Source organism: Propithecus coquereli, unplaced genomic scaffold, assembly GCF_000956105.1.
Source record: "Propithecus coquereli isolate 6110/MARCELLA unplaced genomic scaffold, Pcoq_1.0 Scaffold73, whole genome shotgun sequence".
Classification (NCBI taxonomy): Eukaryota; Metazoa; Chordata; class Mammalia; order Primates; family Indriidae; genus Propithecus; species Propithecus coquereli.
Window position 1 is genome coordinate 4503793 of NW_012153396.1, and position 12565 is coordinate 4516357.

A 12565-nucleotide genomic window follows, 5' to 3' on the forward strand; every position below is an offset into this window, starting at 1 on the left:
AGTTTTTATACATTCTAGAAAGTCTGATAGGTGAGTTATATCCCCAGATTCCTACTCAAAGCAATGTTTAAGCGAACATTTGCTTTAAAAAAAAAAAAGTATTAACAGCAGCTGATAGGGTTTTTTTTTTTATTGACACATTGTAATTGTACATATTTATGGGGCAGCTGCTATTATTTGAATGACCACTATGTGCCAGGCATGAGGTATCAGGTCATATTGTTCCCACTGTGCAGATGAGGACCCTGAACTACAGACTGTGTGACCTGCTGGAAGTCACAGTGCTGATAAATGGCAGAGCTCAGATTCAACCCCAGATCTGCCTGGACATTTTTTCTTTTTTTCTTTACACTATGTGTACTACTTCAAAACAAAGCTCCAAGTGTATCTGATAGTGTCTTGAGCTTCTCATTCGTAAGGAAAAGGATGACAAAACTATTAGTTACGAGAAAAAAATATATTGAGGCCACTCTTATAGTGCAGTTTAGGCTAGGCTGAGAAAAAGTGTGGGATCTGAAATAGTGTCATTCACTGGCTTTTGTTGCTGCTGGTTCCATTCCCTTTGTACCCTTATCCATTGAAAAAGTACAAATCTCAAATTCAGGCTGAATTAAGCAGCAGTTCCTTCCTCTTTTGTGGATTTCTCACTTCCTTATCCCTGTTGCAGTTAAGGTGTTAATTAGGAAAATTACTTCTCCTTAGAGTTTTGTAGACTCTAATTGCCAAAAATGGGTGTGATGTGGCCCTGAGAAGTTGTAGGTTTTCCTTCTGGGATATATTTGTGAATAGGATAGGTTTCCCTTGGGCAGTAGAGCTTTCAACATAGCTGGTGCTGAAGGTGTGTGCGTGTGTATGTGCATGCAGCCATGCTCCAAGTCTTTGAGCCTTGGAATTCAAGATTTATTACTGGTCTCAGTCTCATGAAGAAACTGCAGAGTCCTTTGGAATCTCTCTAAAATGAATAGGGAATAGAGGGTTAAATTATTTTTTAATAAAAGTTGCAAGTTGACTTCCTAAGAGTTTTTCTCTGTTGAACTTACAGGAAACTGCTGGAAGGTGAAGAGACGCGTTTTAGCACCAGTGGCTTAAGCATTTCAGGGCTGAATCCACCTCCCAATCCAAGTTATCTGCTCCCATCTAGAATCCTCAGTTCTGCAACCTCCAAAGTATCATCCACTGGGCTGTCACTTAAGAAAGAAGAGGAGGAGGAGGAGGATTCTAAGGTAGCCTCTAAGAAAACCTCCCAGATAGGGGAAAGTTTTGAAGAAATATTGGAGGAGACGGTAATATCCACTAAGAAAACCGAGAAATCAAATATAGAAGAAAGCACCATCTCAAGCCAAAAAATATAATTTCATTGCTTAAAAAAAGTTAATGCTTAAGAGGGAATAATATGCATTTGACTTGTTAAACAGCCTATTCCTGATCCCTAACACCTGCCACCACTATAAAATGTCTTCAAGGCTTCAGTCTCACATTTAGTATTGGTACTTACTTTCTCTAATAAGAAAACCACCCCTTAGATTGAAGGAAACTGCAGTCCTGGAGCAATCACAGAGGAGTTATCCAAGAATACAGCTTTCTCACCTAAAGCTCAGACTTCACAGTGATAGATGATTCAGGTGCAGAGGAAGTACAAACTAAGGTGCTAAATCTGTGATCATCATCATTTGCTGTGAACTGAAATTAAAACTGTACTTATTCACTATGCCCAGCCATCACTCAGCTATATAATCTTACTCTAGATGCCTGAAATACAAGATCACTGCCAAAGATAAACCAATGGTCCACACCCTATTCCACTCTGATAGAACTGTTTCAGAAATGATAGGTGTTTGTTTAATGGACACTTTCCTTTCTATCCTCCTCAATTCCATATATCCTTTTCTTCCATCCAGGAAAAAGACAAAGGCTAGTGTAGTATTCTTCCCTTTTAAACGCATTTAGGTTCTTTCATGAGAACTTACCCCCGATAGCAATCTTGCTCAATAGGTAAAATTCAATGCATGTTGACCACTTCTATGATTCGTGTAATGACTTATCCCTGCCCATTTCATTCTTTCAATTCTGTAGGTTAAACAAAATGGCAGTGATAAATTTTAAGGGTTTCCCCCAACAAATAAAATAATGGAAAGAATATCTAGATGTTAGGCTTTCAGCTTATTCAAATCCATTTAATTAGGGGGAAAAAACTATCAAGAATATAGCTTTTCACCTTTAGAAGCACAGTAATAGTCATCCCAAACTGTGATTAAGCTGACCTTAGATTTAGTAGTATAAACTAGAAGAAGTGAGTGTTTCTACGAGTGGAAAAAGCCAAGGTGTCATTTATCTGTGTCAGTTGGTTTGTGGTGAAATAGAATTAGCTTTTTCATGCCCTTACCCTAAGAATCTACATATTCCCCTTCCCACTAGTCCAGGTCCAAAAGAGGCCTTGCTTTCACTCTCCTTTGCCTTTTAAGAGTGCTCAGTGTAGGATATTTTATCACCAGGACACAATGCTACTGCCCAAAAGTAAAAGAAACCACTTCTGGTCAATCCACACCACCAGCAAATATAAAAAAGATCTTTCTGTTTTCTAAGCGTCTTGCCCAGCATTTTCCCCACTGCCGCACGGTTGTTGAGGTCCTGCAGGAGAGGAGACACTCAGACCAAAGGAGGGGTGCGCTTGCTCCTGCTCGCTTGCTAGGAAGTAGATTCTGAAGAGTCCACTCTTCATCTGCCCAACTGTGTCGCATCCGCATCGCCCAGTCTTTCCCGGGTGCCAAGTTTGACACAGGATTGGTTCTCTGTCAGCAGTCACTTCCACCAGAGCTGAAGAGTGGCCCCTGTCTCGGTTCCACATCTCCCTTAAGAGCTCTGTGGTGATGAGGATGTGATGATGCTTTTACTGAACTTTCTTATCCTAGCACATGCTTCAATAGTTCAAGGAACTTCAAAGATACTTCTCTCTTCTTCCTTTCCCTTGCCCCATCCAGCCCTGTCTTTACTCCTCACTCTCACTGTAAGACATTATTAGTAAAATAAAAAATTAAAAGTCACACAAATCCCACCAACATAATTCGTGTTCTGTGGTTTCTGCCATTCCACTGAGAGAAGCATTGCTTTGGTTCAGAGGGTCAAGTCTGCCAATGACTAATTTGCGTCTTCTCTTTTCACTGAGTCATCCCCAAGTGCCATGAATTCGTTTATAAGAGAAAGACATTAAGAGCATCTTACAGAGTTGATAAATTATTAAATTATAATAATTGGTAACATGGAAAATGTTCAGAGTCATAGGCAGAGAGGTAAACAGAAAGGAAGCCAGCAACAGCAACTGTTATGACCATGGGACAACAAAACGCGTCCAAGAGACTGTGGGGAACCCCGCCTGCAAAGGACATTCATGATATCCAGCATGACTTTCAGATCCATTAGACAGTGAGATCCCCCTACCCTGAGAACTAGCTGTAATTTATTCAGTACCTACTTACTATGTGTCAGACACTGTACTAGGCAGCAAACATAGAATTATTTAAACCTCACAACCACTCTTTAGGTAGAGTATTTGTATACCCATTTTACAAATGAAGGCGAACCTCAGAACAACAAGGGGAAGATCCTCATCCGATGTCACGCAGTAAGCAGTAGAGCTGGGATTTGGACCTTGGTCTTCCGTCTGATGCCACAGTGTTTTCTTTCCTTCCCTATGTTGCTTCTCTACATAGAAGCAAATCCCCTCACTTATGGGAATAGACATTTTTCTTTTTACCATTTTTCACCCCTTCCTCACCAGGTTTTGCTTTAGGTTTCTGTGCCCCAGAGACCTTTGGCAACACCAAGTCCTGCACGCAAACTGCTATTTGCAGATTTCCTCAGCCTACTGCCTTCCTGCATGGCAGTGAGATGGTAGCTCACAACTGGGCTCTGGGCCCATCCCACTGCCAGTCACTTCTGCTCCTGCTAAAAATTAGATAGACTTGGGTGCTATTTTTCTATTTTAAAAAAAAGGTGGGTGGGATTTCTTACAATTTTGCAAAGGAATTCTGTAGCATCCCAAAAAGGGCCTGGAAATGAGGGAGTATAACAGAAGGGACGATTCTACAAGAGGTAATAAATCCAGGATACTTAGAATTCATTTTACTGCACTGGCTAAAGGGGGGCAGAACTTGAGCAATTGCCTGGAAGCTTAGAGTCCGAAGTTTAGCTCCAGAGTTGATGCAAGTCACAGATAGTTGTGAGGATAAACTTTAGGACTTACCTTTGAACTCGAGCATAGGACCAAGTACCACCATTCATGGCTCTAAAGGCAAATGTGAAACACTTTTTAGGCTGGGCATGGTGGCTCACATCTGTAATTCCAGCACTTTGGGAGGCTGAGGATGGAGGATCACTTGAGGCCAGGAGTTTGAGACCACCCTGGGCAACACAGTGAGACCCCGTCTCTACAAAAAATTTAAAAATTTGCTGGGCATGGAGGCACATGCCTGTAGTACCAGCTACTCCGGAGACTGAGGTGGGAGGATTGCTTGAGCCCAAGAGTTTGAGGTTATAGTGAGCTGTGATCATGCCACTGCACTCCACCCTGGGTAACAAAGTAAGACCCCATTTCAAAAAAAAAAAACAGTTTTTAATTTAAAGAATAATTAATAAAAAGAAACACGGCTGGGCATGGTGGCTCACGCCTGTAATCCTAGCACTCTGGGAGGCCGAGGTGGGAGGATCACTCAAGGTCAGTAGTTCAAGACCAGCCTGAGCAAGAGTGAGACCCCATCTCTACTAAAAATAAAAAGAAATTTAGCTGGACAACTAAAATATATAGAAAAAATTAGCCGGGCATGGTGGCGCATGCCTGTAGTCCCAGCTACTTGGGAGGCTGAGGCAGAAGGATTGCTTGAGCCCAGGAGTTTGAGGTTGCTGTGAGCTAGGCTGACGCCATGGCACTCTAGCCTGGGCAACAGCACGAGACTCTGTCTCCAAAAAAAAAAAAAAAAGGAAACCGTTTCGAAAATGTATTTTAAAATCTATTGGAACAGAAAGCAGATTGGAAGTTGCTGGGCCTGGAGAGAGGGAGCAATGGGGTGTGACTATTCAAAGGATACGGAGTTTTATTATGGAGGGATGGAAATGTTTATGAACTAGATTGAGGTGGTGGCTGTACAACACTGTGAATGTACTAAAGGCCACCGAATCATTCACTTTAAAATGATTGATTTTTATGTTATGTAAATTTCACCTCAATTTAAAAAAATCTGTTGGTAGGGAATTTATGGAATTACCAGAAAAATATAATCATAGAAGTCTACCACACCTTCTGCTCCAGCTGAGACCACTGTGTACAGCCACCCTGGGTCAACCTCAGCAAGAAATCCCATTAGGACAACATAAACCAGATCTAATAAAAGTATTGATTTCAAAACAAAGGCTAGAGAAAAAGCCAGAAATCTCTCTGAATGTAAATGGGGGGGAAAAAAAAAGCTAGAAATGTTGCTTACTTGTGAGTACCCATCAGTGATTTTCAACTAATATTACTTTTATTATATCATCAGATGTTTCTAAGGTCCTGAAAAACATTTAAATTGTAAGAATACATTTTTTTTCTTAGAACCAAATAAGCTGGTGTGCCTGAAAGCTAACTCAGCAATATAAAATGGAAATAATGGAGAGGGGCTTCGTGGGCCCTTAAAACAGAGTTTATATGTGAAATTTTATTTTTCTTTATAGGCTATACAATAGTAGCTCTGCAACATTTTCAAACTTAATGTACAGGTTAAATTTTTGTCATCATGCATGTTCAATTTTCAAATATCTCACATGGATGTGCCATTTGCAAATGGGGTGAGCGCCCCTGAATCCAACCAAACAAAGCCCTGTTTATATTGCATTACCATGCCCTTGCTGCATACTCTTAAAGGACAAAGAGAATGATTACTATATAGATCAAAGGGCTTCTCTCCTCCTCTATTGATCTCCTGCAAGATGATTTTTTTTTTTTTTTTTTTTTGAGACAGAGTCTCACTGTGTTGCCCGGGCTAGAGTGCTGTGGCGTCAGCCTAGCTCACAGCAACCTCAAACTCCTGGGCTCAAGCGATCCTTCTGCCTCAGCCTCCCAAGTAGCTGGGACTACAGGCATGCGCCACCATGCCCGGCTAATTTTTTCTATATATTTTTAGCTGTACAATTAATTTCTTTCTATTTTTGGTAGAGACGGGGTCTTGCTCTTGCTCAGGCTGGTCTTGAACTCCTGAGCTCAAACAATCCGCCTGCCTCGGCCTCCCAGAGTGCTAGGATTACAGGCGTGAGCCACCGCGCCCGGCCCCTGCAAGATGATTTGATTGCCTCCATGTTTTATACTGATATTTCACAAACTTACTAGGTGGGGGTGGGGACCAGCTAAGATTTATGAATCCTTTCTTACATTCCCTTTAAAACATACACACACAGCAGGACTATAATAAAACAATGAGCCATAGTGAAGTTACTTAAAGATTTATTTTTCCGCAGTGTCTCAGTGATTCTGAATGCAACAAAATAGAGAAAGGTCAGGCTACAAAGAAAAATGAAGATTGATCTTGGAGGGGTCTCTACGCTTGCTTCCTCATTGATTTATCCCTGTGGCCACTCTCTTCCCAATAAGGCAAGTGGTCTGAGACATTCTGTGTCTGAGACGTTTCATTCTGGCTCTATCACATGCTCTTAGGGGTTACAGAATACTCAGCAGAGTGTAATCAAAATCACTTGTATAAGGGCTGGAGCTTTGGAATATCATCAGTAGCAGGTTTTAGTCACTTGCTGATTATTGCACAGGGCAAAAAAGCATCTTTCCTTAGAAGTGCTTATTAGAACAAACTTCACTCACTTAGGTTCATCTGCTATGCCATATGTGAATAAATCAAAGGTGTAATATCCACCTTCCATGGTTTTCTGCCATAAGGATTAATACATGATATACAGAATTCCTGATGTCCTTTAGGGCTAAATAATCCTGTATCTTTATCTTAAGCCAGACTGTAGCTCAACAAAAGGAACTCTTTCTGGTAACTAAAACTGTCTGTCCATGGAATCATGTAGTCTGTAAAGTAGAAGAAGAGCCAAGATTAGAATTTGGGTGAAAGCAAAATCCAGGTCCAACTTCAGAGCCTGAGATGTTAATCACCAAGCTGTATCCCCACCCTTCTCCTGGTTATTGATAGAAGCAGGCAAAGTGAAAAAATATGTAAGAAAGAAGAAAGGAAAAAATAGATGTTTCAGCATCAATCCTGTAATATTAATGGACCCCTTTATTCATTAGAAGGGACCTAATTCAGCAAAGAAATCAGTGACTACATAAGGACCATATTTGAACTTGATAATAGACTGCTATGAGTGATTTACATACTCATTTCATTCTCGTGACAACCCTTTGAGTTAGATAACATTGTCTCCTTTTACAGATAAGGAAAACTGAAGTTTAGAGACGTTACAATACATAACATATCCAAGATCACATAGTTTGCAAGCAGCAAAGCTGGGATTCAAATCTATGCCATCTGGCTCCACAATTCCTGTCCTCAATCACTATGCAATACCGCCTTTATGTCTTTTTGCAGTCTTTGTCTTCCTCACCTTCTAGTCTAAAATATTATTCAATTAGCTTTTCTCTTGGGAATTGTTTTCTCAGAAACATTAGAAGAAAAAATCTATTCTCATTTCAATGAAAATAGTATCACAATGAGAACACATAAAACCAGACACCATCAGAACAAAATTAAAATGCAGTTAACGATCAAGCCATAATATCCATTCCACATAAGTAAATACTTGGCAGGCTTTCAGAAGATCAATATGGCATTTCATTTTGTAAGAGGACTATATTAGTACCTCTATAGGTACTAAAATTTAGATTTCACCAGTCCAGTTTTGAAGAGAAGCCAATAATCCAATAATCAAATTCATGTACACAACGACATATTGAAAAAGGATAAAAAATGAGGACCTGCTCTTAAGTCATGGTCTACTATAGAAAACAAAGATGAACATTCAGAACCAGCATCTGCTTGACTCTTGTTACCGGGGGTTTCCAAGATGGCAAAATATGGCATAGTGGTTGCAATCACGAGAATTTTAAAGGGAAAAAATTAAATTTTTAACTATTAGTCACACATACATCTGATAAGCAATTGTGACTTGGAACACTACAAGAATATTCATCTAGAAGTGGATAAGGGTATATACACTTGGGCAAGCTGAATAGGACAAGTAAATGGGTTCAAAGCGTTACTTTCAGGAATTCTCAGCCAAGTCGCTGCAGGAGACGGAGAGGAGTTTGAGGTCTGTCTTAGCTTGGAGTCCAGAGGAGGAATCGGACTCCATTTATATCAGAGACTATATATAAATGCATCTTACTCAAGGAGAGAAAGACAATGTGGGAATAAAGGGAAGCTCAGTGAAGCCCAAGTTCAAAGGAAGTGGCTTGGACATACATTAGAGAGAAAATGGCATGGTATTTAAGGGAGGAACTGAGAAACCTGCTAAGCACACATTCTGCCAAACAACTACCACAAACTATTCCCCTGGGCATCTTTGCTTAATATCATCTCAGATAGGGCTTAGGCAAAAATAAAGGGACCTGCAAGCTGTCCCAATCAAATCTTTCTTTAGCCATGGAATTAGGCTTTGGAATCTGTACTTCATATACTTTCACTTGTAAACATTTGTACAATTTTGTTTCTGCTTATGTTTCTAGTAAAAATTCCTTTTGAAAAAAACTTTCATCTTGTCTCAGGTAAGCTAAATGCATGCTGCTGGTGGTGGCAGCAAAGCTAACCCAGGCCAGGTGCACTTTCAGCAGTGGTGAAGTAGGTGCAGGCAAATGTGGGAACCTGAATGAACCAAGACAGGGCATTTGTTCATTCTTGCTTGTGCTTTTCCCTCATTTAAGTCTTTGACTCTCTGGTTATCTGCAGACAGCTATAATGTATTGCTTCCTCACCAACTACATTTTCACTTCTCCAAGTTAATTGGAAGCACTTGCTCAACCCTTGTTCTTGTTTGGTTCCTGAATCTCTCTCCAATACTACCATCTCCTTTCACTATAATAAACTATAACCATGAATATAACAGCTTTTCTGGGTCCTGTTGAGTCCTTCTAGTGAATCACTGAACCTGAAGGTGGCCTTAGGAATCCCAACTTAGATATGTTAACATGGTATAAGAATAAAAATACAGTCCCCCCTCGGTATGTGTGGGGGGATTAGTTCCAGAACCCCCCACGAATACCGAAATCTGTGGATGTTCGGGTCCCCTGTATAAAATTATGCAATATTTGCATATAACCTATACACGTTCTCCTGTACACTTTGAATCATCTCTAGATTACTTACAATACCTAAAACAGTGTAAATGCTATATAGTTGTTCTACTGTATTTTTTGTTGTCTTTTTTGGTTTTTTCCCCAAATATTTTCAACTCAAAAGTTGGTTGAATCCACAGATACAGTGAATTGACTATTATTAATTAATTTGTGCAAGAAATACTTAAGAGTCAATGAATTCTATAGCTGCTATTCTACCTACTGTCAAATAAAATCATCTATTATAATCAGTGAAAGTAAAGATGTTTATTAAAATCTATTTGATGGCAGCTTAACTTGGATTTGGACACCTTATCTCTTAAAGGATTTTGGTTATTTTTTTAAAAATCCACAGTAAACACTAACATTTCAAAATAGGTTAAAATAAATTTTTATTAAATGTTAGAAGAGATTTATATACAATTCACAAATTCTTTACAAAGAATTGCCAATCCTTGTCCACTTTTGTAATAATTCCTATACAGATTTAGAAATTTTGCTGTGAAATATGGTCTACAAAACATTTCTTTAGAAAGCATCATAATGCTAATTTTAGGCAAAATAATGTTTAAAACTGAAATCTTTGCATGAAAGTGAGCTGAAACATCCTTATTCTTTATCCCGGTGACAAAATAATGGTAAAATAAACATTAAACTGAGGAAACAATAAGTATCGTGTAAACTCCTCAAATTCACCCAAAACTTCTTATTACTTTCAGAACCAGTGCCATTACAAGATATCAAAAATCATAGTACGTACTCAAATAAAATGAATGTTAATCAAATTAACATTCAAAGAACAAAGATATTGTCACAAAGAAGTACCCCTTATCGTAAGATATATTATAGAAGTCTTTTTACATTGAAGACTCACGGCAAGAGCCATAAATCCTACAGAAGACAGTCTCCTCACACAGAATAATGATAATTCATCTATTTTAGAAGTAAATAACATCTCCTTAGTAGTGCTGCTGGTATAAAAAAAGATACGAGTTCAAAATATGCTGGCAACATACAAAAGTAGCCAATGGTTTTGGTCTTTGTCTAAGAGTACGCCCCCTAGTTTAACAAAGACTGGCTTTGAATCTTCCATTCAAAAGCACATTTCTCTTCCAAAAGGACGACTGCCCAACTGATACCATCCCAGAGAGCAGAATCCCAACCACAAACTTTAAAGGGATATGGCTTAACAAAGAAGAAAACAGTAACCAATTTACCTCAAAGATGGGAAGCAAAAATCAATGTCAAAGTATTAAAAAATCACAAGGAATTTTAAAATTCAATGTTTTGAAATTTTTCCCCTGAGCTGTGGATGCCTTTTATATACAGTATCTAGTAAAACTGATGCATTCCATCATTTCAAGTTGTACTTATAAATGCTGAGATTCTTGGTGCTAAAAATAGATAAGTTATGTCTTGAATAGCATAAAGTGGTGGCAATTACGTGTTTCATGGAAATCTTTGGTGAGATGCAGTCCTGCAGAAGCCTCCTTACTTTGTTTCCCTCCTCACGATACGCCTAGAATCTTCAAGTTATTTTCAGAGGAGAAACCACAAGACCGTAATGAAGGACAAGCAGGCCATCCTGAAAAGAGGGGAAAAAAGAAACTATTTTGCAGTTCTTATCAGTTATGTAAATGATCAAGTCAAAGTTGGCTTATTTTGCATAATCCAACACTAATGTGAAATTCTTTAAAGAGAATAAAGGGACCAAGATAAATATACCTGTTTATTCACCAGACACTCCTTGTCAATGTGTCTTTTTAATGACTTTCAGGAGCCAGTTCTGAAACTGTTATGTAACCATAGTTAGCTAGGGTCATTTATGACTACACAGTTCTCCAAAAAGAACTAAAAGAGAAATACCTTTCCTTCTGCACAGACTAGTTATTAGACTACTCAAGCACTGGGTTCTTCTAAAAAAGACTCAACTATCATAATGCATCATGGATCTGTTTGACATAAAATGTTCATTTCCACATAAATGCAGCTTACTACTATTATAAGTAACGGAACTTTGAAACACCCTTTTAATGGAAGCATAAATTATATAATACATTTTACTTCCTCCTTAAAGATTGTCCGCAGGGGTTGTTGGGCAACTAAACCCTATATTAAATGGTTCCAGATGATATGTTTCCAAATCGTTTTATCTGCTTTTGTGTGTTGGTATCAGGTCTTAATTCTTGGTATCAGGTCTTAATTCTTTGTGCTCTTACCAAGGTTGCACCCAGCAAGCGATTCACCTTTCTAAGGTACTATTTCTAATTTCCTATGGACGGGAAAAGTAGCTAAAAAGGAAGACATATTGGGAAATGTGCAATGGACCTGCTCCGAGCAACACAGGGAAGGGTGGGTAGCTCACATGTCTTGCATTTCCAATCCCCGTCTGCCTTTTACTCCCTCTTTCTGTTCTTTGCTAAGCTATTTCCATGGCTCCAGGTCCTTATTTCTCATTCACTACTCAACCCACTGCAATCTGGCATCTGATCTGTTCCTGGCAACTCCAGTGAAAATTCACCAGAATACTAGAAAAGGACTCACAAATTCAAATGCCCACGAGGGCCAAGAAAGTAACATAAATGAATACGTGAGGTAGGTACGTGAGTCAACAGAGATGTTGAAGACCAATGGTAAACTAGAGAGCAGATACCTACACCTAAAGAAATTTGAACTCAACATGGAATAGGTCAAATAAAGCAAAACCCCATACCATTTTTGGCCCATGGACCATTGGATTTGTTCTGGACTAATTAGGCAGATCAAAGTAAATAAATTTGTATTACAGGTTGAACACCCCAAACCTGAAAATCAAAAATCTGAAATGTTCCACAATCAGAAACTTTTTGAGCACCAATGTGAGACACACACACACACACACACACACACACACACACACACACAAATAAAAGCCCATTGGTACATTTCAGATTTCCAGATTTGAGATGTTCAACTGGTAAGTATATTGCAAATATTCCCAAATCCAAAATATCTGAACTCTAAAACACTTCTGGTCTCAAACATTTTGCATAAAGGATACTCAATCTGTATAACACAAATAGAAGCCATTAACATTTTACCATGCATACAAATTACATTTTACATAATGTTAATTTTTGAATATAGTTATGTTTCAGAAATGAAAAGCATAATTTTGTAAGACAAATACATTGATATGCAAAGATAAAAAACTGAAATGGTTTACAAGCTGTTTCAAGATCTCAAAACTACTTTAATGCATGTATAAAATCACAT

The 12565-nt window shown here is 38.7% G+C and overlaps 2 protein-coding genes across 3 annotated transcripts in view; one reads left to right on the forward strand and one right to left on the reverse strand.

Annotated features, from left to right (window-relative positions):
- Positions 1 to 3061, forward strand: part of INA (internexin neuronal intermediate filament protein, alpha) — a 12331-nt gene extending 9270 nt beyond the window's left edge. Inside the window, exon 3 of the mRNA XM_012661653.1 lies at positions 1043 to 3061. Coding sequence (XP_012517107.1) covers positions 1043 to 1352 — 310 coding nt within the window. The 3' untranslated portion in view covers positions 1353 to 3061. The remainder of the gene's footprint in view (positions 1 to 1042) is intronic.
- A 7524-nt stretch (positions 3062 to 10585) lies between these two features.
- Positions 10586 to 12565, reverse strand: part of PCGF6 (polycomb group ring finger 6) — a 37606-nt gene continuing 35626 nt past the window's right edge. For both annotated transcript variants that reach the window (XM_012661673.1, XM_012661672.1), the window contains one exon: positions 10586 to 10895. In XM_012661673.1, the coding sequence (XP_012517127.1) occupies positions 10839 to 10895 (57 nt within the window). In that variant the 3' untranslated portion in view covers positions 10586 to 10838. The remainder of the gene's footprint in view (positions 10896 to 12565) is intronic.